Consider the following 25,837-nt stretch of genomic DNA (forward strand, 5'->3'; position numbering starts at 1 on the left):
GGTGTGGGGGCAGAGGAAGAGAAGCCGGTCTGCTCCCTCATGTGGTGCCCAGGGCAGGTTGTCCCCAGAGGAAACCCTTACGACGGTGAGGACTCTCACTGCTGTTTCCCAAGGGGTTCCGTCGGTGCGTGTCTTCCCCGGAGCGGTCAGGCCGTCTCTAAAGTACACTGGCCATGGGCATTGCCTCTCCTTGGAACTTCCCACGTGTTTCTCTTTTTTATGGAACAGTGATTTTTCTAGAGGGGTTCTGGGCCACAAGGTTGTTGGGTCATTTTCTAGCCTTCTGTCGTGAAGAACGCTTTCCTGGGCGTTGGGGTGGTTTGTTGTTCCAGCTCCCTTTCTTGGCTTCTTTTGGGAGCTGGTGCAACAAGAGGAGCTCAGCCTCTGCCTTCTGGCTGAGATGTCACCCTTCAAACAGCAATGCCTGCCTGGAGATAATGATGGCATTTGCCCAAAGGGCTTCGTTTGGCACATGATATCTTGAAAGGACGTACACCGTCCTGTCAGCTATCAAAGGCTAGTTCAAATGACATAAAAATGAGAACTCTCCAATGGAGTCTTACAGTAGGTGGAGAGTCCGAAAGAAACTCCTTCAGTCATTTCACTGAGAGTCATTGATTGGGGACACCAAGAATATAGGAAGGAATGCAGAAAGAAAAGATGAAATTGTGTTCAGGATCGGGGGGAGGGATGAACAGGGCGTGCTTGCCTTGAATCCAGGCTTTGTTGGGGGGTGGGGCATAAAGATCAAACGGGTCTGAAACCACAAAGTGGTGATGGTAACACAGTATCACCAGAGTTACACAACAGTGTTCCCAAATTGCAACAATGATGAAAAAGTTTACTCATCCCAACTTAACCAACAAAAATACAGGAAACCATACAAAAAATAAAACATCACCAGAAAGGTGGAAACAAACCAAATGCAAAGCAGTTCAGGGGAAAGGAACTCCATGTCCCCTGGGGGCAGACCGAGTTGACAGCGTCCACGGTGAGCCGACAGGGATGGAGGCGGCAGAGCCGACCGCTCCCCTGGATGTGGTGTTTCCGGCAAGGGCTCTGGGTCTCTGTCCAGAGCGGGGGCTCGTTCTTCCTGCAGGGGTGGGTGAGTCATCGTCGGCGTCTGGGTGTTGCGCGGGAGCCAGGGCAGGCTCTCCCTGCCGAGGCGGTGACTACTCCTCTGCCTCGGGTTCTCCTGCCAAAGCCCGAGCAGGTACAGGTGCACGTGGAGGTGGAGGTTCTGGCTGAGGGGGTGGGACATCAGTGCCTGGGGCTGGGGGTCCTGCAGGCACGGAGATCCGATCTGCCCGGTGTGCTGGCCAGAACCCAGCTGGCCTGGTGTCTCTGCGAGGGCAAGTCTCGGTTCTCCATCTGCCCTCGGTGGATCCCTGGGTCCTGCACCTGGAGCCACCACCTCTGTAGGGACAGGTCTGGGAAGTGGAGCCTGGTTCCAGTTGGAGGCCAGTGCTAGAGCTGGGGGAGAAGCAAAGTTTGCCCACAGGCCAGCCTTGGCATGTGCGTATCCCGGGACAGAAAGCTTCCAAGAGATTCCCAAAGAATACCCAGGGTCGGATGTCTTTTGGGACTGAAGTGTGCAAGAAGGGGGTGGGGGTGTGAGGCCAGCGCTTGCTGCAGGCCCAGCAGCATCTTTCGGGGACTCGTCCCTGTGTAGCTCAGCACCCCCTCCCCACACACTCCCGTGCACCAGCCCCAGCGTCCTCACCTCTGTGCTCTGGCGTGCTGGGCTCCAGGTCCTCCTGCTGCCTCAGAGGCTGGGGTTCTCGGGACTCTGGGTCGGAGCCGGGTGTGCTGAGCTCCGTGGCAGCCTCAGACTGGGCCGCCGGGTGTATCCTGTGTGGTGTCTCGGCAGCAGGCCTTCCCCGCCTCCGCTTCGCCCCCGGTGGGGCTGATGCCTCCGTGGGCACGCTCACCTGGAGCCTGCACTGGGCCTCAGGGGCGGGGGGGTGGTGCTCCGACCCCTCCCTCCGGGAGGTGGACGGGGTGTCCCCGTCCTCGGCCTCATCACGTGGGAAGCTCTGCAACGACAGTGACCGTCAGCCAGCCATGCTGGGACTTTTCCGAGCTGGGCCTGGCCAGTGGAGCCGCTGCTTCTGCCTGCTCGAACTTCTCTTCCCAGAAGGGTCAGAGACGTGTGTCTGCTCAGATCCCCACCCGGGACGAAAGAGACCCACCTGAGGGTGTGAGGCCAGCCTGGGCGGCCGGCGCTGCCCGCACTCTCCCCATCCCAGCCAGCCTGCTCTCCCCTGGGGTGTGGACACAACTTGCCCGCAGGCTTCTGACCCCACATCCGCCTGGGCTTCCTTGAGGGAGACACACCCCGAGAAACCCGCATCCACACACACAGGCAAAGGACCCGGTGTTTCCGGGTGGCATGGGAGAGGTGGGCTGGCCCGGCCTGGGGCTCCCCGTGTTACTTTTCTGTTTCTCCGGGCAAAGGGCCAGAGGCCTCTCGGGGGTGCCCTGAGCCAACGTCAATAGGGTGCCCACGCACACTGCCTGTGAGCTCTCCTCAGGCCCCGGCCTCTGGGCAGGGGCAAACAGCAGAACATCCTGGCAGCAAGTGATCTGGCTGGGGGCTCCTCTCCGCTCTGGAGGCCTGGATACACGGGTTGCGGGTTCTGTTGGGTTCTGTTGCCGGCAGGTGACATCATTTCCTGGGGTTCGTGCTGAGGTCCCTTCCCCAAAACTTCCCAAGGGAATCTCTGGGTTTCTGACTGCTCGACCACCCCCCTTAGGCCATGTGCAGGCACAGTGACAGCCACACAGCCCAGCCCACAGCCCTGGGGAGGCCTGGGTGCAGCCAGGGCCTGAGCTCCGAGGACCCCGCTGCTCTCAGACCAGGCTCCTTCTTCTCATAAGTGGTGTGGCCCTGGACAAGCGTATGCCCCTCAGGGTTTCCCCAGTCTCTCCATCTGCAGAGTGGGGGTCATTCTCCCATCTGCTTCCTAGGTCTGTCGGCCTACGAGCAGCTCCATGCCTTTCCACCTGGGGCCGATATCACGTGGAGCTTGTGCGCTGAGACTTCAGAAAGAAAGACTCCATCCAGGGCTGACACAGCACAGAATGGGGCAGAACGAGGCCTGGATGCGCCGTGGTACCCAGGAAAAGGCACTCCCCCTCCTGAGTGTTTTGAGACCCCGCATCCAAGTTGGAGGACCGAAAGGAAGACTCGAAGGTCTCCCTCTCTTATAGAAAAGAGTAGCCAACTTTCTGGTCCTCTGTTTCCATTGAGATTCTGTTCAAGTGTCCCAGCTCGGCTTCTGCGGGTGGCTGAGCTTCTAATGGCTCCCTGCGTTCTTGTCTTTTCCTCTCCAAACCTTCCGTCCTTTTCCCCCTTCTGGGGTGGATGGGCGCTGTCATTGCTTCTACCTTCGAGACAGATTGATGAAAAGTCTGGACCGTCGACTCCTTTCCTCTCTTTGGTTCCGTGTCTCTCTCTGTCTGTGTCCCTCTCTTTTCCCTTCTCGATTCAGTCTGTGTCTTCCTCTTTCTCTCTCGTGTGTAGATGGATGGATGCTAGGAATGCACATGTATATGATTAGATGAGGGTTATGTTTTAGGGATAGGTTAGAGGGAGAGAAAGGCTTTAGGTCGGAGTTGGTCATGGGGGAAGGGTCAAGGGTGGTGGTGGTGTTTCTTGGAATCTGAGTGCTGTGCATTCTTCGTCTCTTTCCATATGAACCCCTTCTCAGATACACCACTTGCAAGGAGTCTCTCATGTTCCGTTTCCCATCTTTTGCATTTCTGAATGCTTAGCTTCTCTGTTGTGAAGAGGTTCCATTGGATGGAAACCCATTGGCGTACTTTGTTTTCCTCTTTCCCTTACTTGAAGAGACCCATTTCTACCTCCGCCCAGCAAATGGCAAGGAGACTCTGATGTTAAGGAGCCTTTGACCTATGCTTTTTTCTAGCTGTCTCATGACATCAGTCTTTAGGGTGAGGTTTTCCCCCGATATTGAGGTGGTGTGAGATCAAAACCAATAGCGTTCTTCAGATGTAGCTGTCTGGTTTTCCCATGGACATTTATTGAAGAGGCTTTCTTGTTCCCATTTGGATATTCTCCCCTTTTGTGTCAGAGATGAGTTGACCATGGATGCCGGGGTTTGTTTCTGGACCCTCAACTTGATTCCATCGATCTGGATCTGTGTGTGTTGTTGTATTCCCAATAGCATACTGTCCTGCTGCTGCCGCTGCGCCTAAGTCACTTCAGTCGTGTCTGACTCTGCGCGACCCCATGGCCTGCAGCCTACCAGGCTCCTCCGTCCAGGGCGTTTTCCAGGCAAGAGTACTGGAGTGGGTCGCCATCGCCTTCTCCGATACTCTCCTGAGGATCCTAGTTTGGTCGTCTAATTTCCTTTCACACAACCTTGGATGTCCGTATCGGGGCTTTTTCGTCGGATTGTATTGACAATTTAGGCTCTTTTCTGTTTCCGTACCCCTGTTGCAATTCTTTGTTCGGTGCGAAAATGCATTGGCATTTTGGGAGGAATAGCATCGAAGCTGTGGATTGCCTTGTGGGGCTGTGACATCATTTTCCCAATAGGAATTCTTTCAAGCCCTGAGCACAGCTTCTCTTTCCAGTGGTTGGTGTGGGCTTGATCTTCCTTCTTCCATCTCTCGCCGTTTTGTGAGAACAGGTCCTTCCTTCCCTTCTGGGTTAGATGGACTCGTGGGTATCACTTCAGTGAATGGCATTGTCAGTGGGGGTGATAATTCCCTTCTCATTGGAAGACTTTGCTGTGAGTATTAGAAATGCAAGTGATTTCTCTTCCCCTTCCTCCCTGTCCATCTCTCAGAGCCACCGGGAAACAGAGGCCTCATCCAGGGTCACACAGGCCTGAGGGAGTGCAACTAGACTGTTGTTTCTTCAGGCCCTCAGTGCTGGACATCATCCGGGATACTCTGTGTGTGTCTTCCTCAGTCTGGTGTCCCTTCAGACCTTTCCCTAGTTTTCACAGGCTTGTCGTGTTGGTGTTCTTTGTCTGTTTGGAGACACATCCTTGAGAAGCTTTGTGTTTCCACTCATTCGTCTCGCGATGTATGACCTGTCTTTTGCTTTTGTAATGAGGTCTTTCCCACAGTAGATATCTTTGATTTTGCAAAGTCCACTGTATTCTCTGGGTTGTTTTGTGGGCTGCCTTTTTGTTCTGTGTGTGAAGACTCAAAGCACGTGTCCAGTTTCTGCTCATTGTTCTTCTAGATTTGTGACAAGTTTTCATGGAAACTTTGTCTAGGGATAACTGGAAGTGAACTCGGTGTAAGGTGTCAAGTCTCCATCTCCATTCATGTCATGCCCTGCAGTTTCCAATTCCCTGTTCCTGAGTGGTTTTGGAGACCTTGTGGGAAGTTTGGTTGCATCGGAGTTTGCGTTTCCACCTTGAGTAGATTCACACTGTTCTGCCCTCAGGGACACTGTCAATGGGGAGTGAGGAGCAGCCTGCACTTCCAGCAGTGACCACACGGTGGGGCGAGTGCTGCTCTCCCCTCTGGGAGCCCCAGGCCACAGGCATCCCAGTGAGGAGCCAGCTCTGTGCTCAGCTGAAAGGAGTTAGTCTCTCAGGAGCCTCTGAGCCCTTGCCTTTGGATCACCCAGGGTGGGCATTTGCTGTGACAGAAAAAAATTGCCCTGAATTCCATGGACGGAAGAGCCTGGCTGTGTAGAGTTCGTGAGTTGCCGTGAATCAGACACAACTGAGGACACAAAAATTCAATAGACTAAAACACTTTTTGGGGGTGGGGGGAGTGAAAGGGGGTGATGTGGGGTTTTTTATCTTATATAATAGCCGAGGGAAATCTAGTTTAAACCTAAATTCACATAGATGGGAAAGGTATAGCTCTCCGTCACCCTATTAAAAAAAAAAAAAAACGTCTTAACTTTTCTGAAAGCTTATTTAGTAGCTTCCTTGAGCAGTTCATTGTGAAGGATTTTTTTTTTTTCTGTGACATTGGCCTCATTAAAAAGTACGGTTTGCCTTTACTGGATAATTTTGTTCATTGGTTTGTTAGGGAATCTTGGTAATATTTGAGTTTCCTGGGGAGTATGGTCACATGACCTGGCCCTGGCCAATCGGTGCGTTCCACCTCCCTGGCCACTGTGATTGGCTCCGGACTGGGGCAGTGCCCAATCGGGGCCCGGGGCCGGGCCTCACGTTGGAAGCCAGGGGAAGACGAGCTCTCGTCCTGCTGGGGTAGGGGAAGGGGTGGGGCCGGGGGAGGTCAGGCTCCAGCAGTGGGAGGGGCTTGAGGTCCGCCTGCGGCAGTTGGTGACCTTCCTGCTCCCCTCAGGGCAGAGCCGCCGGCCTGAGAATGAGGGCGCTGCTGAGCCCAGGGGCTGGGATGGCCCGCTGCTGCTGTGGTCCCAGAGCTCCACCCGAGACCTGAGGGAGGCCGTCTGCCCGTGAGTCCTCTCCCGCTTGTCTGTCAGCTTGTTTGAACCATGCTGGGTTTTCTGCCCAGCTGGCTAAGGGGAGTCCCTGGAAATGCAAGGGTGTGGGTTTTGGCAGACTTCAGGGAAGACATGCCAGATGAGCCTGGGAGACTCCAGCTTAATCTGGATTCAGGAGATATCTCTTCGGGCCAGCTAGTAATTGTAGGATAAGCCTAATGAGTCTTCACAGGATGAAGAGAGTAACGTGCCAAGGTAGCAATCGATGTCCTCATTCGAGAGGATGAAGCTGGTGCTCAGAGAAGGGGGGAACTTGGCCAGAGCAAGGAGGTGTGCACCCAGACAGAACCCCCAGATCCGGCCATTTGAGCTCAGGGAGGCCACTGGTGTGGCTTGTCCCTGTAGCAGGCGCCGAGGGACGCAGCCCACCCTGATTCCTGCGGGGGCCTGACTTGGGAAGTGCCATCTGGTAGCTTTGAGACTCACCAAACCAAATTGCACTGGAGAGAGGAAGGACACCTTCCTTCATCCACCCCCCACCCCCGCCGGATTCCCACATACCCTGACCCCTTTCTCTTGATTTCGGAGCCATTTCCAGAGTCCCGCTCATATGACCTCATTCGAAGTGCACTGTGGACGAGCTGCCATCTGCAGCTGCTACCACAGCAGCTAAGGGCTTTAGCTCCCGAGTACCTCCCTTCCTTTGGAACTTGGGGGCCCTCTACTCCCCACTTGCACACCACAGACCTTTGCTGAGGATTGTGGGGACCCTCACTCAGTTTGCAGCACGTTGTAGCCATCCCTGTCCTCTCAATACCTCCCTTGCCACTCAGCTTGTGAGCCCCTTTGGAGCAGCGTGGCCCACCTGGCTGCAACGGAAGAGACACAGCTGACAGTGAAACAACAGCTTAGATCTGACAGCCGGAAAGCTCTGTCAAAAGGGACCTCCCTCTTCACACCGTAGAGGCTGTAGGAGCCGCCAGGCTTTCGGAACCAGTGCTGGGGCCAAAATGACCCCACAGCCGTTTTCCTTCCTGGGGAGGGTTCTGGCTCGAGTGGGAATGGCTCAAGTCTCCTAAGGTTCTGAAAGCCCACTGTGTGCAGATTCACGGTACACAGAGAGGAGAAGGTGGAGTCCTGCCCTGGAGGTGGTCACAGCTCACGGATGAGCCAGGCAGGCAGGCAGGCAGGCAGGCAGGGCATGAGAACACCTGAGCTGCCTTCATGAGTGAATGGTGTGGGAGCAGAGGAAGAGAAGCCGGTCTGCTCCCTCATGTGGTGCCCAGGGCAGGTTGTCCCCAGAGGAAACCCTTACGACAGTGAGGACTCTCACTGCTGTTTCCCAAGGGGTTCCGTCGGTGCGTGTCTTCCCCGGAGCGGTCAGGCCGTCTCTAAAGTACCCTGGCCATGGGCATTGCCTCTCCTTGGAACTTCCCACGTGTTTCTCTTTTTTATGGAACAGTGATTTTTCTAGAGGGGTTCTGGGCCACAAGGTTGTTGGGTCATTTTCTAGCCTTCTGTCGTGAAGAACGCTTTCCTGGGCGTTGGGGTGGTTTGTTGTTCCAGCTCCCTTTCTTGGCTTCTTTTGGGAGCTGGTGCAACAAGAGGAGCTCAGCCTCTGCCTTCTGGCTGAGATGTCACCCTTCAAACAGCAATGCCTGCCTGGAGATAATGATGGCATGTGCCCAAAGGGCTTCGTTTGGCACATGATATCTTGAAAGGACGTACACCGTCCTGTCAGCTATCAAAGGCTAGTTCAAATGACATAAAAATGAGAACTCTCCAATGGAGTCTTACAGTAGGTGGAGAGTCCGAAAGAAACTCCTTCAGTCATTTCACTGAGAGTCATTGATTGGGGACACCAAGAATATAGGAAGGAATGCAGAAAGAAAAGATGAAATTGTGTTCAGGATCGGGGGGAGGGATGAACAGGGCGTGCTTGCCTTGAATCCAGGCTTTGTTGGGGGGTGGGGCATAAAGATCAAACGGGTCTGAAACCACAAAGTGGTGATGGTAACACAGTATCACCAGAGTTACACAACAGTGTTCCCAAATTGCAACAATGATGAAAAAGTTTACTCATCCCAACTTAACCAACAAAAATACAGGAAACCATACAAAAAATAAAACATCACCAGAAAGGTGGAAACAAACCAAATGCAAAGCAGTTCAGGGGAAAGGAACTCCATGTCCCCTGGGGGCAGACCGAGTTGACAGCGTCCACGGTGAGCCGACAGGGATGGAGGCGGCAGAGCCGACCGCTCCCCTGGATGTGGTGTTTCCGGCAAGGGCTCTGGGTCTCTGTCCAGAGCGGGGGCTCGTTCTTCCTGCAGGGGTGGGTGAGTCATCGTCGGCGTCTGGGTGTTGCGCGGGAGCCAGGGCAGGCTCTCCCTGCCGAGGCGGTGACTCCTCCTCTGCCTCGGGTTCTCCTGCCAAAGCCCGAGCAGGTACAGGTGCACGTGGAGGTGGAGGTTCTGGCTGAGGGGGTGGGACATCAGTGCCTGGGGCTGGGGGTCCTGCAGGCACGGAGATCCGATCTGCCCGGTGTGCTGGCCAGAACCCAGCTGGCCTGGTGTCTCTGCGAGGGCAAGTCTCGGTTCTCCATCTGCCCTCGGTGGATCCCTGGGTCCTGCACCTGGAGCCACCACCTCTGTAGGGACAGGTCTGGGAAGTGGAGCCTGGTTCCAGTTGGAGGCCAGTGCTAGAGCTGGGGGAGAAGCAAAGTTTGCCCACAGGCCAGCCTTGGCATGTGCGTATCCCGGGACAGAAAGCTTCCAAGAGATTCCCAAAGAATACCCAGGGTCGGATGTCTTTTGGGACTGAAGTGTGCAAGATGGGGGTGGGGGTGTGAGGCCAGCGCTTGCTGCAGGCCCAGCAGCATCTTTCGGGGACTCGTCCCTGTGTAGCTCAGCACCCCCTCCCCACACACTCCCGTGCACCAGCCCCAGCGTCCTCACCTCTGTGCTCTGGCGTGCTGGGCTCCAGGTCCTCCTGCTGCCTCAGAGGCTGGGGTTCTCGGGACTCTGGGTCGGAGCCGGGTGTGCTGAGCTCCGTGGCAGCCTCAGACTGGGCCGCCGGGTGTATCCTGTGTGGTGTCTCGGCAGCAGGCCTTCCCCGCCTCCGCTTCGCCCCCGGTGGGGCTGATGCCTCCGTGGGCACGCTCACCTGGAGCCTGCACTGGGCCTCAGGGGCGGGGGGGTGGTGCTCCGACCCCTCCCTCCGGGAGGTGGACGGGGTGTCCCCGTCCTCGGCCTCATCACGTGGGAAGCTCTGCAACGACAGTGACCGTCAGCCAGCCATGCTGGGACTTTTCCGAGCTGGGCCTGGCCAGTGGAGCCGCTGCTTCTGCCTGCTCGAACTTCTCTTCCCAGAAGGGTCAGAGACGTGTGTCTGCTCAGATCCCCACCCGGGACGAAAGAGACCCACCTGAGGGTGTGAGGCCAGCCTGGGCGGCCGGCGCTGCCCGCACTCTCCCCATCCCAGCCAGCCTGCTCTCCCCTGGGGTGTGGACACAACTTGCCCGCAGGCTTCTGACCCCACATCCGCCTGGGCTTCCTTGAGGGAGACACACCCCGAGAAACCCGCATCCACACACACAGGCAAAGGACCCGGTGTTTCCGGGTGGCATGGGAGAGGTGGGCTGGCCCGGCCTGGGGCTCCCCGTGTTACCTTTCTGTTTCTCCGGGCAAAGGGCCAGAGGCCTCTCGGGGGTGCCCTGAGCCAACGTCGACAGGGTGCCCACGCACACTGCCTGTGAGCTCTCCTCAGGCCCCGGCCTCTGGGCAGGGGCAAACAGCAGAACATCCTGGCAGCAAGTGATCTGGCTGGGGGCTCCTCTCCGCTCTGGAGGCCTGGATACACGGGTTGCGGGTTCTGTTGGGTTCTGTTGCCGGCAGGTGACATCATTTCCTGGGGTTCGTGCTGAGGTCCCTTCCCCAAAACTTCCCAAGGGAATCTCTGGGTTTCTGACTGCTCGACCACCCCCCTTAGGCCATGTGCAGGCACAGTGACAGCCACACAGCCCAGCCCACAGCCCTGGGGAGGCCTGGGTGCAGCCAGGGCCTGAGCTCCGAGGACCCCGCTGCTCTCAGACCAGGCTCCTTCTTCTCATAAGTGGTGTGGCCCTGGACAAGCGTATGCCCCTCAGGGTTTCCCCAGTCTCTCCATCTGCAGAGTGGGGGTCATTCTCCCATCTGCTTCCTAGGTCTGTCGGCCTACGAGCAGCTCCATGCCTTTCCACCTGGGGCCGATATCACGTGGAGCTTGTGCGCTGAGACTTCAGAAAGAAAGACTCCATCCAGGGCTGACACAGCACAGAATGGGGCAGAACGAGGCCTGGATGCGCCGTGGTACCCAGGAAAAGGCACTCCCCCTCCTGAGTGTTTTGAGACCCCGCATCCAAGTTGGAGGACCGAAAGGAAGACTCGAAGGTCTCCCTCTCTTATAGAAAAGAGTAGCCAACTTTCTGGTCCTCTGTTTCCATTGAGATTCTGTTCAAGTGTCCCAGCTCGGCTTCTGCGGGTGGCTGAGCTTCTAATGGCTCCCTGCGTTCTTGTCTTTTCCTCTCCAAACCTTCCGTCCTTTTCCCCCTTCTGGGGTGGATGGGCGCTGTCATTGCTTCTACCTTCGAGACAGATCGATGAAAAGTCTGGACCGTCGACTCCTTTCCTCTCTTTGGTTCCGTGTCTCTCTCTGTCTGTGTCCCTCTCTTTTCCCTTCTCGATTCAGTCTGTGTCTTCCTCTTTCTCTCTCGTGTGTGGATGGATGGATGCTAGGAATGCACATGTATATGATTAGATGAGGGTTATGTTTTAGGGATAGGTTAGAGGGAGAGAAAGGCTTTAGGTCGGAGTTGGTCATGGGGGAAGGGTCAAGGGTGGTGGTGGTGTTTCTTGGAATCTGAGTGCTGTGCATTCTTCGTCTCTTTCCATATGAACCCCTTCTCAGATACACCACTTGCAAGGAGTCTCTCATGTTCCGTTTCCCATCTTTTGCATTTCTGAATGCTTAGCTTCTCTGTTGTGAAGAGGTTCCATTGGATGGAAACCCATTGGCGTACTTCGTTTTCCTCTTTCCCTTACTTGAAGAGACCCATTTCTACCTCCGCCCAGCAAATGGCAAGGAGACTCTGATGTTAAGGAGCCTTTGACCTACGCTTCTTTCTAGCTGTCTCATGACATCAGTCTTTAGGGTGAGGTTTTCCCCCGATATTGAGGTGGTGTGAGATCAAAACCAATAGCGTTCTTCAGATGTAGCTGTCTGGTTTTCCCATGGACATTTATTGAAGAGGCTTTCTTGTTCCCATTTGGATATTCTCCCCTTTTGTGTCAGAGATGAGTTGACCATGGATTCCGGGGTTTGTTTCTGGACCCTCAACTTGATTCCATCGATCTGGATCTGTGTGTGTTGTTGTATTCCCAATAGCATACTGTCCTGCTGCTGCCGCTGCGCCTAAGTCACTTCAGTCGTGTCTGACTCTGCGCGACCCCATGGCCTGCAGCCTACCAGGCTCCTCCGTCCAGGGCGTTTTCCAGGCAAGAGTACTGGAGTGGGTCGCCATCGCCTTCTCCGATACTCTCCTGAGGATCCTAGTTTGGTCGTCTAATTTCCTTTCACACAACCTTGGATGTCCGTATCGGGGCTTTTTCGTCGGATTGTATTGACAATTTAGGCTCTTTTCTGTTTCCGTACCCCTTTTGCAATTCTTTGTTCGGTGCGAAAATGCATTGGCATTTTGGGAGGAATAGCATCGAAGCTGTGGATTGCCTTGTGGGGCTGTGACATCATTTTCCCAATAGGAATTCTTTCAAGCCCTGAGCACAGCTTCTCTTTCCAGTGGTTGGTGTGGGCTTGATCTTCCTTCTTCCATCTCTCGCCGTTTTGTGAGAACAGGTCCTTCCTTCCCTTCTGGGTTAGATGGACTCGTGGGTATCACTTCAGTGAATGGCATTGTCAGTGGGGGTGATAATTCCCTTCTCATTGGAAGACTTTGCTGTGAGTATTAGAAATGCAAGTGATTTCTCTTCCCCTTCCTCCCTGTCCATCTCTCAGAGCCACCGGGAAACAGAGGCCTCATCCAGGGTCACACAGGCCTGAGGGAGTGCAACTAGACTGTTGTTTCTTCAGGCCCTCAGTGCTGGACATCATCCGGGATACTCTGTGTGTGTCTTCCTCAGTCTGCTGTCCCTTCAGACCTTTCCCTAGTTTTCACAGGCTTGTCGTGTTGGTGTTCTTTGTCTGTTTGGAGACACATCCTTGAGAAGCTTTGTGTTTCCACTCATTCGTCTTGCGATGTATGACCTGTCTTTTGCTTTTGTAATGAGGTCTTTCCCACAGTAGATATCTTTGATTTTGCAAAGTCCACTGTATTCTCTGGGTTGTTTTGTGGGCTGCCTTTTTGTTTTGTGTGTGAAGACTCAAAGCACGTGTCCAGTTTCTGCTCATTGTTCTTCTAGATTTGTGACAAGTTTTCATGGAAACTTTGTCTAGGGATAACTGGAAGTGAACTCGGTGTAAGGTGTCAAGTCTCCATCTCCATTCATGTCATGCCCTGCAGTTTCCAATTCCCTGTTCCTGAGTGGTTTTGGAGACCTTGTGGGAAGTTTGGTTGCATCGGAGTTTGCGTTTCCACCTTGAGTAGATTCACACTGTTCTGCCCTCAGGGACACTGTCAAGGGGGAGTGAGGAGCAGCCTGCACTTCCAGCAGTGACCACACGGTGGGGCGAGTGCTGCTCTCCCCTCTGGGAGCCCCAGGCCACAGGCATCCCAGTGAGGAGCCAGCTCTGTGCTCAGCTGAAAGGAGTTAGTCTCTCAGGAGCCTCTGAGCCCTTGCCTTTGGATCACCCAGGGTGGGCATTTGCTGTGACAGAAAAAAATTGCCCTGAATTCCATGGACGGAAGAGCCTGGCTGTGTAGAGTTCGTGAGTTGCCGTGAATCAGACACACCTGAGGACACAAAAATTCAATAGACTAAAACACTTTTTGGGGGTGGGGGGAGTGAAAGGGGGTGATGTGGGGTTTTTTGTCTTATATAATAGCCGAGGGAAATCTAGTTTAAACCTAAATTCACATAGATGGGAAAGGTATAGCTCTCCGTCACCCTATTAAAAAAAAAAAAAAACGTCTTAACTTTTCTGAAAGCTTATTTAGTAGCTTCCTTGAGCAGTTCATTGTGAAGGATTTTTTTTTTTTTCTGTGACATTGGCCTCATTAAAAAGTACGGTTTGCCTTTACTGGATAATTTTGTTCATTTGGTTTGTTAGGGAATCTTGGTAATATTTGAGTTTCCTGGGGAGTATGGTCACATGACCTGGCCCTGGCCAATCGGTGTGTTCCACCTCCCTGGCCACTGTGATTGGCTCCAGACTGGGGCAGTGCCCAATCGGGGCCCGGGGCCGGGCCTCACGTTGGAAGCCAGGGGAAGACGAGCTCTCGTTCTGCTGGGGTAGGGGAAGGGGTGGGGCCGGGGGAGGTCAGGCTCCAGCAGTGGGAGGGGCTTGAGGTCCGCCTTCGGCAGTTGGTGACCTTCCTGCTCCCCTCAGGGCAGAGCCGCCGGCCTGAGAATGAGGGCGCTGCTGAGCCCAGGGGCTGGGATGGCCCGCTGCTGCTGTGGTCCCAGAGCTCCACCCGAGACCTGAGGGAGGCCGTCTGCCCGTGAGTCCTCTCCCGCTTGTCTGTCAGCTTGTTTGAACCATGCTGGGTTTTCTGCCCAGCTGGCTAAGGGGAGTCCCTGGAAATGCAAGGGTGTGGGTTTTGGCAGACTTCAGGGAAGACATGCCAGATGAGCCTGGGAGACTCCAGCTTAATCTGGATTCAGGAGATATCTCTTCGGGCCAGCTAGTAATTGTAGGATAAGCCTAATGAGTCTTCACAGGATGAAGAGAGTAACGTGCCAAGGTAGCAATCGATGTCCTCATTCGAGAGGATGAAGCTGGTGCTCAGAGAAGGGGGGAACCTGGCCAGAGCAAGGAGGTGTGCACCCAGACAGAACCCCCAGATCCGGCCATTTGAGCTCAGGGTGGCCACTGGTGTGGCTTGTCCCTGTAGCAGGCGCCGAGGCACGCAGCCCACCCTGATTCCTGCGGGGGCCTGACTTGGGAAGTGCCATCTGGTAGCTTTGAGACTCACCAAACCAAATTGCACTGGAGAGAGGAAGGACACCTTCCTTCATCCACCCCCCACCCCCGCCGGATTCCCACATACCCTGACCCCTTTCTCTTGACTTCGGAGCCATTTCCAGAGTCCCGCTCATATGACCTCATTCGAAGTGCACTGTGGACGAGCTGCCATCTGCAGCTGCTACCACAGCAGCCAAGGGCTTCAGCTCCCGAGTACCTCCCTTCCTTTGGAACTTGGGGGCCCTCTACTCCCCACTTGCACACCACAGACCTTTGCTGAGGATTGTGGGGACCCTCACTCAGTTTGCAGCACGTTGTAGCCATCCCTGTCCTCTCAATACCTCCCTTGCCACTCAGCTTGTGAGCCCCTTTGGAGCAGCGTGGCCCACCTGGCTGCAACGGAAGAGACACAGCTGACAGTGAAACAACAGCTTAGATCTGACAGCCGGAAAGCTCTGTCAAAAGGGACCTCCCTCTTCACACCGTAGAGGCTGTAGGAGCCGCCAGGCTTTCGGAACCAGTGCTGGGGCCAAAATGAGGCCACAGCCGTTTTCCTTCCTGGGGAGGGTTCTGGCTCGAGTGGGAATGGCTCAAGTCTCCTAAGGTTCTGAAAGCCCACTGTGTGCAGATTCACGGTACACAGAGAGGAGAAGGTGGAGTCCTGCCCTGGAGGTGGTCACAGCTCACGGATGAGCCAGGCAGGCAGGCAGGCAGGCAGGGCATGAGAACACCTGAGCTGCCTTCATGAGTGAATGGTGTGGGGGCAGAGGAAGAGAAGCCGGTCTGCTCCCTCATGTGGTGCCCAGGGCAGGTTGTCCCCAGAGGAAACCCTTACGACGGTGAGGACTCTCACTGCTGTTTCCCAAGGGGTTCCGTCGGTGCGTGTCTTCCCCGGAGCGGTCAGGCCGTCTCTAAAGTACACTGGCCATGGGCATTGCCTCTCCTTGGAACTTCCCACGTGTTTCTCTTTTTTATGGAACAGTGATTTTTCTAGAGGGGTTCTGGGCCACAAGGTTGTTGGGTCATTTTCTAGCCTTCTGTCATGAAGAACGCTTTCCTGGGCGTTGGGGTGGTTTGTTGTTCCAGCTCCCTTTCTTGGCTTCTTTTGGGAGCTGGTGCAACAAGAGGAGCTCAGCCTCTGCCTTCTGGCTGAGATGTCACCCTTCAAACAGCAATGCCTGCCTGGAGATAATGATGGCATTTGCCAAAAGGGCTTCGTTTGGCACATGATATCTTGAAAGGACGTACACCGTCCTGTCAGCTATCAAAGGCTAGTTCAAATGACATAAAAATGAGAACTCTCCAATGGAGTCTTACAGTAGGTGGAGAGTCCGAAAGAAACTCCTTCAGTCATTTCACTGAGAGTCATTGATTGGGGACACCAAGAATATAGGAAGGAATGCAGAAAGAAAAGATGAAATTGTGTTCAGGATCGGGGGGAGGGATGAACAGGGCGTGCTTGCCTTGAATCCAGGCTTTGTTGGGGGGTGGGGCATAAAGATCAAACGGGTCTGAAACCACAAAGTGGTGATGGTAACACAGTATCACCAGAGTTACACAACAGTGTTCCCAAATTGCAACAATGATGAAAAAGTTTACTCATCCCAACTTAACCAACAAAAATACAGGAAACCATACAAAAAATAAAACATCACCAGAAAGGTGGAAACAAACCAAATGCAAAGCAGTTCAGGGGAAAGGAACTCCATGTCCCCTGGGGGCAGACCGAGTTGACAGCGTCCACGGTGAGCCGACAGGGATGGAGGCGGCAGAGCCGACCGCTCCCCTGGATGTGGTGTTTCCGGCAAGGGCTCTGGGTCTCTGTCCAGAGCGGGGGCTCGTTCTTCCTGCAGGGTTGGGTGAGTCATCGTCGGCGTCTGGGTGTTGCGCAGGAGCCAGGGCAGGCTCTCCCTGCCGAGGCGGTGACTCCTCCTCTGCCTCGGGTTCTCCTGCCAAAGCCCGAGCAGGTACAGGTGCACGTGGAGGTGGAGGTTCTGGCTGAGGGGGTGGGACATCAGTGCCTGGGGCTGGGGGTCCTGCAGGCACGGAGATCCGATCTGCCCGGTGTGCTGGCCAGAACCCAGCTGGCCTGGTGTCTCTGCGAGGGCAAGTCTCGGTTCTCCATCTGCCCTCGGTGGATCCCTGGGTCCTGCACCTGGAGCCACCACCTCTGTAGGGACAGGTCTGGGAAGTGGAGCCTGGTTCCAGTTGGAGGCCAGTGCTAGAGCTGGGGGAGAAGCAAAGTTTGCCCACAGGCCAGCCTTGGCATGTGCGTATCCCGGGACAGAAAGCTTCCAAGAGATTCCCAAAGAATACCCAGGGTCGGATGTCTTTTGGGACTGAAGTGTGCAAGATGGGGGTGGGGGTGTGAGGCCAGCGCTTGCTGCAGGCCCAGCAGCATCTTTCGGGGACTCGTCCCTGTGTAGCTCAGCACCCCCTCCCCACACACTCCCGTGCACCAGCCCCAGCGTCCTCACCTCTGTGCTCTGGCGTGCTGGGCTCCAGGTCCTCCTGCTGCCTCAGAGGCTGGGGTTCTCGGGACTCTGGGTCGGAGCCGGGTGTGCTGAGCTCCGTGGCAGCCTCAGACTGGGCCGCCGGGTGTATCCTGTGTGGTGTCTCGGCAGCAGGCCTTCCCCGCCTCCGCTTCGCCCCCGGTGGGGCTGATGCCTCCGTGGGCACGCTCACCTGGAGCCTGCACTGGGCCTCAGGGGCGGGGGGGTGGTGCTCCGACCCCTCCCTCCGGGAGGTGGACGGGGTGTCCCCGTCCTCGGCCTCATCACGTGGGAAGCTCTGCAACGACAGTGACCGTCAGCCAGCCATGCTGGGACTTTTCCGAGCTGGGCCTGGCCAGTGGAGCCGCTGCTTCTGCCTGCTCGAACTTCTCTTCCCAGAAGGGTCAGAGACGTGTGTCTGCTCAGATCCCCACCCGGGACGAAAGAGACCCACCTGAGGGTGTGAGGCCAGCCTGGGCGGCCGGCGCTGCCCGCACTCTCCCCATCCCAGCCAGCCTGCTCTCCCCTGGGGTGTGGACACAACTTGCCCGCAGGCTTCTGACCCCACATCCGCCTGGGCTTCCTTGAGGGAGACACACCCCGAGAAACCCGCATCCACACACACAGGCAAAGGACCCGGTGTTTCCGGGTGGCATGGGAGAGGTGGGCTGGCCCGGCCTGGGGCTCCCCGTGTTACCTTTCTGTTTCTCCGGGCAAAGGGCCAGAGGCCTCTCGGGGGTGCCCTGAGCCAACGTCGACAGGGTGCCCACGCACACTGCCTGTGAGCTCTCCTCAGGCCCCGGCCTCTGGGCAGGGGCAAACAGCAGAACATCCTGGCAGCAAGTGATCTGGCTGGGGGCTCCTCTCCGCTCTGGAGGCCTGGATACACGGGTTGCGGGTTCTGTTGGGTTCTGTTGCCGGCAGGTGACATCATTTCCTGGGGTTCGTGCTGAGGTCCCTTCCCCAAAACTTCCCAAGGGAATCTCTGGGTTTCTGACTGCTCGACCACCCCCCTTAGGCCATGTGCAGGCACAGTGACAGCCACACAGCCCAGCCCACAGCCCTGGGGAGGCCTGGGTGCAGCCAGGGCCTGAGCTCCGAGGACCCCGCTGCTCTCAGACCAGGCTCCTTCTTCTCATAAGTGGTGTGGCCCTGGACAAGCGTATGCCCCTCAGGGTTTCCCCAGTCTCTCCATCTGCAGAGTGGGGGTCATTCTCCCATCTGCTTCCTAGGTCTGTCGGCCTACGAGCAGCTCCATGCCTTTCCACCTGGGGCCGATATCACGTGGAGCTTGTGCGCTGAGACTTCAGAAAGAAAGACTCCATCCAGGGCTGACACAGCACAGAATGGGGCAGAACGAGGCCTGGATGCGCCGTGGTACCCAGGAAAAGGCACTCCCCCTCCTGAGTGTTTTGAGACCCCGCATCCAAGTTGGAGGACCGAAAGGAAGACTCGAAGGTCTCCCTCTCTTATAGAAAAGAGTAGCCAACTTTCTGGTCCTCTGTTTCCATTGAGATTCTGTTCAAGTGTCCCAGCTCGGCTTCTGCGGGTGGCTGAGCTTCTAATGGCTCCCTGCGTTCTTGTCTTTTCCTCTCCAAACCTTCCGTCCTTTTCCCCCTTCTGGGGTGGATGGGCGCTGTCATTGCTTCTACCTTCGAGACAGATCGATGAAAAGTCTGGACCGTCGACTCCTTTCCTCTCTTTGGTTCCGTGTCTCTCTCTGTCTGTGTCCCTCTCTTTTCCCTTCTCGATTCAGTCTGTGTCTTCCTCTTTCTCTCTCGTGTGTGGATGGATGGATGCTAGGAATGCACATGTATATGATTAGATGAGGGTTATGTTTTAGGGATAGGTTAGAGGGAGAGAAAGGCTTTAGGTCGGAGTTGGTCATGGGGGAAGGGTCAAGGGTGGTGGTGGTGTTTCTTGGAATCTGAGTGCTGTGCATTCTTCGTCTCTTTCCATATGAACCCCTTCTCAGATACACCACTTGCAAGGAGTCTCTCATGTTCCGTTTCCCATCTTTTGCATTTCTGAATGCTTAGCTTCTCTGTTGTGAAGAGGTTCCATTGGATGGAAACCCATTGGCGTACTTCGTTTTCCTCTTTCCCTTACTTGAAGAGACCCATTTCTACCTCCGCCCAGCAAATGGCAAGGAGACTCTGATGTTAAGGAGCCTTTGACCTACGCTTCTTTCTAGCTGTCTCATGACATCAGTCTTTAGGGTGAGGTTTTCCCCCGATATTGAGGTGGTGTGAGATCAAAACCAATAGCGTTCTTCAGATGTAGCTGTCTGGTTTTCCCATGGACATTTATTGAAGAGGCTTTCTTGTTCCCATTTGGATATTCTCCCCTTTTGTGTCAGAGATGAGTTGACCATGGATGCCGGGGTTTGTTTCTGGACCCTCAACTTTATTCCATCGATCTGGATCTGTGTGTGTTGTTGTATTCCCAATAGCATACTGTCCTGCTGCTGCCGCTGCGCCTAAGTCACTTCAGTCGTGTCTGACTCTGCGCGACCCCATGGCCTGCAGCCTACCAGGCTCCTCCGTCCAGGGCGTTTTCCAGGCAAGAGTACTGGAGTGGGTCGCCATCGCCTTCTCCGATACTCTCCTGAGGATCCTAGTTTGGTCGTCTAATTTCCTTTCACACAACCTTGGATGTCCGTATCGGGGCTTTTTCGTCGGATTGTATTGACAATTTAGGCTCTTTTCTGTTTCCGTACCCCTTTTGCAATTCTTTGTTCGGTGCGAAAATGCATTGGCATTTTGGGAGGAATAGCATCGAAGCTGTGGATTGCCTTGTGGGGCTGTGACATCATTTTCCCAATAGGAATTCTTTCAAGCCCTGAGCACAGCTTCTCTTTCCAGTGGTTGGTGTGGGCTTGATCTTCCTTCTTCCATCTCTCGCCGTTTTGTGAGAACAGGTCCTTCCTTCCCTTCTGGGTTAGATGGACTCGTGGGTATCACTTCAGTGAATGGCATTGTCAGTGGGGGTGATAATTCCCTTCTCATTGGAAGACTTTGCTGTGAGTATTAGAAATGCAAGTGATTTCTCTTCCCCTTCCTCCCTGTCCATCTCTCAGAGCCACCGGGAAACAGAGGCCTCATCCAGGGTCACACAGGCCTGAGGGAGTGCAACTAGACTGTTGTTTCTTCAGGCCCTCAGTGCTGGACATCATCCGGGATACTCTGTGTGTGTCTTCCTCAGTCTGCTGTCCCTTCAGACCTTTCCCTAGTTTTCACAGGCTTGTCGTGTTGGTGTTCTTTGTCTGTTTGGAGACACATCCTTGAGAAGCTTTGTGTTTCCACTCATTCGTCTTGCGATGTATGACCTGTCTTTTGCTTTTGTAATGAGGTCTTTCCCACAGTAGATATCTTTGATTTTGCAAAGTCCACTGTATTCTCTGGGTTGTTTTGTGGGCTGCCTTTTTGTTTTGTGTGTGAAGACTCAAAGCACGTGTCCAGTTTCTGCTCATTGTTCTTCTAGATTTGTGACAAGTTTTCATGGAAACTTTGTCTAGGGATAACTGGAAGTGAACTCGGTGTAAGGTGTCAAGTCTCCATCTCCATTCATGTCATGCCCTGCAGTTTCCAATTCCCTGTTCCTGAGTGGTTTTGGAGACCTTGTGGGAAGTTTGGTTGCATCGGAGTTTGCGTTTCCACCTTGAGTAGATTCACACTGTTCTGCCCTCAGGGACACTGTCAAGGGGGAGTGAGGAGCAGCCTGCACTTCCAGCAGTGACCACACGGTGGGGCGAGTGCTGCTCTCCCCTCTGGGAGCCCCAGGCCACAGGCATCCCAGTGAGGAGCCAGCTCTGTGCTCAGCTGAAAGGAGTTAGTCTCTCAGGAGCCTCTGAGCCCTTGCCTTTGGATCACCCAGGGTGGGCATTTGCTGTGACAGAAAAAAATTGCCCTGAATTCCATGGACGGAAGAGCCTGGCTGTGTAGAGTTCGTGAGTTGCCGTGAATCAGACACAACTGAGGACACAAAAATTCAATAGACTAAAACACTTTTTGGGGGTGGGGGGAGTGAAAGGGGGTGATGTGGGGTTTTTTGTCTTATATAATAGCCGAGGGAAATCTAGTTTAAACCTAAATTCACATAGATGGGAAAGGTATAGCTCTCCGTCACCCTATTAAAAAAAAAAAAAAAGTCTTAACTTTTCTGAAAGCTTATTTAGTAGCTTCCTTGAGCAGTTCATTGTGAAGGATTTTTTTTTTTTCTGTGACATTGGCCTCATTAAAAAGTACGGTTTGCCTTTACTGGATAATTTTGTTCATTGGTTTGTTAGGGAATCTTGGTAATATTTGAGTTTCCTGGGGAGTATGGTCACATGACCTGGCCCTGGCCAATCGGTGCGTTCCACCTCCCTGGCCACTGTGATTGGCTCCGGACTGGGGCAGTGCCCAATCGGGGCCCGGGGCCGGGCCTCACGTTGGAAGCCAGGGGAAGACGAGCTCTCGTCCTGCTGGGGTAGGGGAAGGGGTGGGGCCGGGGGAGGTCAGGCTCCAGCAGTGGGAGGGGCTTGAGGTCCGCCTGCGGCAGTTGGTGACCTTCCTGCTCCCCTCAGGGCAGAGCCGCCGGCCTGAGAATGAGGGCGCTGCTGAGCCCAGGGGCTGGGATGGCCCGCTGCTGCTGTGGTCCCAGAGCTCCACCCGAGACCTGAGGGAGGCCGTCTGCCCGTGAGTCCTCTCCCGCTTGTCTGTCAGCTTGTTTGAACCATGCTGGGTTTTCTGCCCAGCTGGCTAAGGGGAGTCCCTGGAAATGCAAGGGTGTGGGTTTTGGCAGACTTCAGGGAAGACATGCCAGATGAGCCTGGGAGACTCCAGCTTAATCTGGATTCAGGAGATATCTCTTCGGGCCAGCTAGTAATTGTAGGATAAGCCTAATGAGTCTTCACAGGATGAAGAGAGTAACGTGCCAAGGTAGCAATCGATGTCCTCATTCGAGAGGATGAAGCTGGTGCTCAGAGAAGGGGGGAACTTGGCCAGAGCAAGGAGGTGAGCACCCAGACAGAACCCCCAGATCCGGCCATTTGAGCTCAGGGAGGCCACTGGTGTGGCTTGTCCCTGTAGCAGGCGCCGAGGCACGCAGCCCACCCTGATTCCTGCGGGGGCCTGACTTGGGAAGTGCCATCTGGTAGCTTTGAGACTCACCAAAACAAATTGCACTGGAGAGAGGAAGGACACCTTCCTTCATCCACCCCCCACCCCCGCCGGATTCCCACATACCCTGACCCCTTTCTCTTGATTTCGGAGCCATTTCCAGAGTCCCGCTCATATGACCTCATTCGAAGTGCACTGTGGACGAGCTGCCCTCTGCAGCTGCTACCACAGCAGCCAAGGGCTTCAGCTCCCGAGTACCTCCCTTCCTTTGGAACTTGGGGGCCCTCTACTCCCCACTTGCACACCACAGACCTTTGCTGAGGATTGTGGGGACCCTCACTCAGTTTGCAGCACGTTGTAGCCATCCCTGTCCTCTCAATACCTCCCTTGCCACTCAGCTTGTGAGCCCCTTTGGAGCAGCGTGGCCCACCTGGCTGCAACGGAAGAGACACAGCTGACAGTGAAACAACAGCTTAGATCTGACAGCCGGAAAGCTCTGTCAAAAGGGACCTCCCTCTTCAAACCGTAGAGGCTGTAGGAGCCGCCAGGCTTTCGGAACCAGTGCTGGGGCCAAAATGACCCCACAGCCGTTTTCCTTCCTGGGGAGGGTTCTGGCTCGAGTGGGAATGGCTCAAGTCTCCTAAGGTTCTGAAAGCCCACTGTGTGCAGATTCACGGTACACAGAGAGGAGAAGGTGGAGTCCTGCCCTGGAGGTGGTCACAGCTCACGGATGAGCCAGGCAGGCAGGCAGGCAGGCAGGGCATGAGAACTCCTGGGCTGCCTTCATGAGTGAATGGTGTGGGGGCAGAGGAAGAGAAGCCGGTCTGCTCCCTCATGTGGTGCCCAGGGCAGGTTGTCCCCAGAGGAAACCCTTACGACGGTGAGGACTCTCACTGCTGTTTCCCAAGGGGTTCCGTCGGTGCGTGTCTTCCCCGGAGCGGTCAGGCCGTCTCTAAAGTACACTGGCCATGGGCATTGCCTCTCCTTGGAACTTCCCACGTGTTTCTCTTTTTTATGGAACAGTGATTTTTCTAGAGGGGTTCTGGGCCACAAGGTTGTTGGGTCATTTTCTAGCCTTCTGTCGTGAAGAACGCTTTCCTGGGCGTTGGGGTGGTTTGTTGTTCCAGCTCCCTTTCTTGGCTTCTTTTGGGAGCTGGTGCAACAAGAGGAGCTCAGCCTCTGCCTTCTGGCTGAGATGTCACCCTTCAAACAGCAATGCCTGCCTGGAGATAATGATGGCATTTGCCAAAAGGGCTTCGTTTGGCACATGATATCTTGAAAGGACGTACACCGTCCTGTCAGCTATCAAAGGCTAGTTCAAATGACATAAAAATGAGAACTCTCCAATGGAGTCTTACAGTAGGTGGAGAGTCCGAAAGAAACTCCTTCAGTCATTTCACTGAGAGTCATTGATTGGGGACACCAAGAATATAGGAAGGAATGCAGAAAGAAAAGATGAAATTGTGTTCAGGATCGGGGGGAGGGATGAACAGGGCGTGCTTGCCTTGAATCCAGGCTTTGTTGGGGGGTGGGGCATAAAGATCAAACGGGTCTGAAACCACAAAGTGGTGATGGTAACACAGTATCACCAGAGTTACACAACAGTGTTCCCAAATTGCAACAATGATGAAAAAGTTTACTAACTTAACCAACAAGTTCCCAACTTAACCAACAAAAATACAGGAAACCATACAAAAAATAAAACATCACCAGAAAGGTGGAAACAAACCAAATGCAAAGCAGTTCAGGGGAAAGGAACTCCATGTCCCCTGGGGGCAGACCGAGTTGACAGCGTCCACGGTGAGCCGACAGGGATGGAGGCGGCAGAGCCGACCGCTCCCCTGGACGTGGTGTTTCCGGCAAGGGCTCTGGGTCTCTGTCCAGAGCGGGGGCTCGTTCTTCCTGCAGGGGTGGGTGAGTCATCGTCGGCGTCTGGGTGTTGCGCGGGAGCCAGGGCAGGCTCTCCCTGCCGAGGCGGTGACTCCTCCTCTGCCTCGGGTTCTCCTGCCAAAGCCCGAGCAGGTACAGGTGCACGTGGAGGTGGAGGTTCTGGCTGAGGGGGTGGGACATCAGTGCCTGGGGCTGGGGGTCCTGCAGGCACGGAGATCCGATCTGCCCGGTGTGCTGGCCAGAACCCAGCTGGCCTGGTGTCTCTGCGAGGGCAAGTCTCGGTTCTCCATCTGCCCTCGGTGGATCCCTGGGTCCTGCACCTGGAGCCACCACCTCTGTAGGGACAGGTCTGGGAAGTGGAGCCTGGTTCCAGTTGGAGGCCAGTGCTAGAGCTGGGGGAGAAGCAAAGTTTGCCCACAGGCCAGCCTTGGCATGTGCGTATCCCGGGACAGAAAGCTTCCAAGAGATTCCCAAAGAATACCCAGGGTCGGATGTCTTTTGGGACTGAAGTGTGCAAGATGGGGGTGGGGGTGTGAGGCCAGCGCTTGCTGCAGGCCCAGCAGCATCTTTCGGGGACTCGTCCCTGTGTAGCTCAGCACCCCCTCCCCACACACTCCCGTGCACCAGCCCCAGCGTCCTCACCTCTGTGCTCTGGCGTGCTGGGCTCCAGGTCCTCCTGCTGCCTCAGAGGCTGGGGTTCTCGGGACTCTGGGTCGGAGCCGGGTGTGCTGAGCTCCGTGGCAGCCTCAGACTGGGCCGCCGGGTGTATCCTGTGTGGTGTCTCGGCAGCAGGCCTTCCCCGCCTCCGCTTCGCCCCCGGTGGGGCTGATGCCTCCGTGGGCACGCTCACCTGGAGCCTGCACTGGGCCTCAGGGGCGGGGGGGTGGTGCTCCGACCCCTCCCTCCGGGAGGTGGACGGGGTGTCCCCGTCCTCGGCCTCATCACGTGGGAAGCTCTGCAACGACAGTGACCGTCAGCCAGCCATGCTGGGACTTTTCCGAGCTGGGCCTGGCCAGTGGAGCCGCTGCTTCTGCCTGCTCGAACTTCTCTTCCCAGAAGGGTCAGAGACGTGTGTCTGCTCAGATCCCCACCCGGGACGAAAGAGACCGACCTGAGGGTGTGAGGCCAGCCTGGGCGGCCGGCGCTGCCCGCACTCTCCCCATCCCAGCCAGCCTGCTCTCCCCTGGGGTGTGGACACAACTTGCCCGCAGGCTTCTGACCCCACATCCGCCTGGGCTTCCTTGAGGGAGACACACCCCGAGAAACCCGCATCCACACACACAGGCAAAGGACCCGGTGTTTCCGGGTGGCATGGGAGAGGTGGGCTGGCCCGGCCTGGGGCTCCCCGTGTTACCTTTCTGTTTCTCCGGGCAAAGGGCCAGAGGCCTCTCGGGGGTGCCCTGAGCCAACGTCGACAGGGTGCCCACGCACACTGCCTGTGAGCTCTCCTGAGGCCCCGGCCTCTGGGCAGGGGCAAACAGCAGAACATCCTGGCAGCAAGTGATCTGGCTGGGGGCTCCTCTCCGCTCTGGAGGCCTGGATACCCGGGTTGCGGGTTCTGTTGGGTTCTGTTGCTGGCAGGTGACATCATTTCCTGGGGTTCGTGCTGAAGTCCCTTCCCCAAAACTTCCCAAGGGAATCTCTGGGTTTCTGACTGCTCGACCACCCCCCTTAGGCCATGTGCAGGCACAGTGACAGCCACACAGCCCAGCCCACAGCCCTGGGGAGGCCTGGGTGCAGCCAGGGCCTGAGCTCCGAGGACCCCGCTGCTCTCAGACCAGGCTCCTTCTTCTCATAAGTGGTGTGGCCCTGGACAAGCGTATGCCCCT

At 55.5% G+C, this 25,837-nt stretch overlaps 1 protein-coding gene and 1 long non-coding RNA gene across 2 annotated transcripts in view; one reads left to right on the forward strand and one right to left on the reverse strand.

The window, feature by feature from the left end:
* LOC145530002 (uncharacterized) overlaps positions 1–25,837 on the forward strand; it is a 1,493,464-nt gene that overhangs the window by 1,224,783 nt on the left and 242,844 nt on the right. The window contains exons 149-151 of the long non-coding RNA XR_014071397.1: positions 6,307–6,418; positions 13,949–14,060; positions 21,584–21,695. This is a non-coding gene — a long non-coding RNA (uncharacterized LOC145530002). The remainder of the gene's footprint in view (positions 1–6,306; positions 6,419–13,948; positions 14,061–21,583; positions 21,696–25,837) is intronic.
* On the reverse strand, positions 21,888–25,497 carry LOC145530089 (uncharacterized). Its single transcript, XM_081550901.1, has 3 exons — positions 25,363–25,497; positions 24,651–24,963; positions 21,888–24,400 (listed from the first exon to the last, which is right to left on the reverse strand). Exons 1-3 carry the CDS (start codon positions 25,495–25,497, stop codon positions 23,763–23,765), a joined length of 1,086 nt encoding a protein of 361 aa, XP_081407027.1. The 3' UTR covers positions 21,888–23,762.

The sequence above is a fragment of the Giraffa tippelskirchi genome, chromosome 12 (genome assembly GCF_054371585.1).
Source record: "Giraffa tippelskirchi isolate mGirTip1 chromosome 12, T2T-mGirTip1v1.2.pri, whole genome shotgun sequence".
NCBI classification, from domain to species: Eukaryota; Metazoa; Chordata; class Mammalia; order Artiodactyla; family Giraffidae; genus Giraffa; species Giraffa tippelskirchi.

Coding starts and splice junctions, on each gene's coding strand:
- LOC145530089 (XM_081550901.1), bottom strand. CDS start 25,497: ATGTTCTGCTGTTTGCCCCTGCCCAGAGGCCGGGGCCTCAGGAGAGCT. Junction 24,964..25,362: donor TTGCCCGGAGAAACAGAAAG/GTAACACGGGGA, acceptor CTGTCGTTGCAG/AGCTTCCCACGTGATGAGGC. Junction 24,401..24,650: donor CAGCACGCCAGAGCACAGAG/GTGAGGACGCTG, acceptor CTTCTCCCCCAG/CTCTAGCACTGGCCTCCAAC.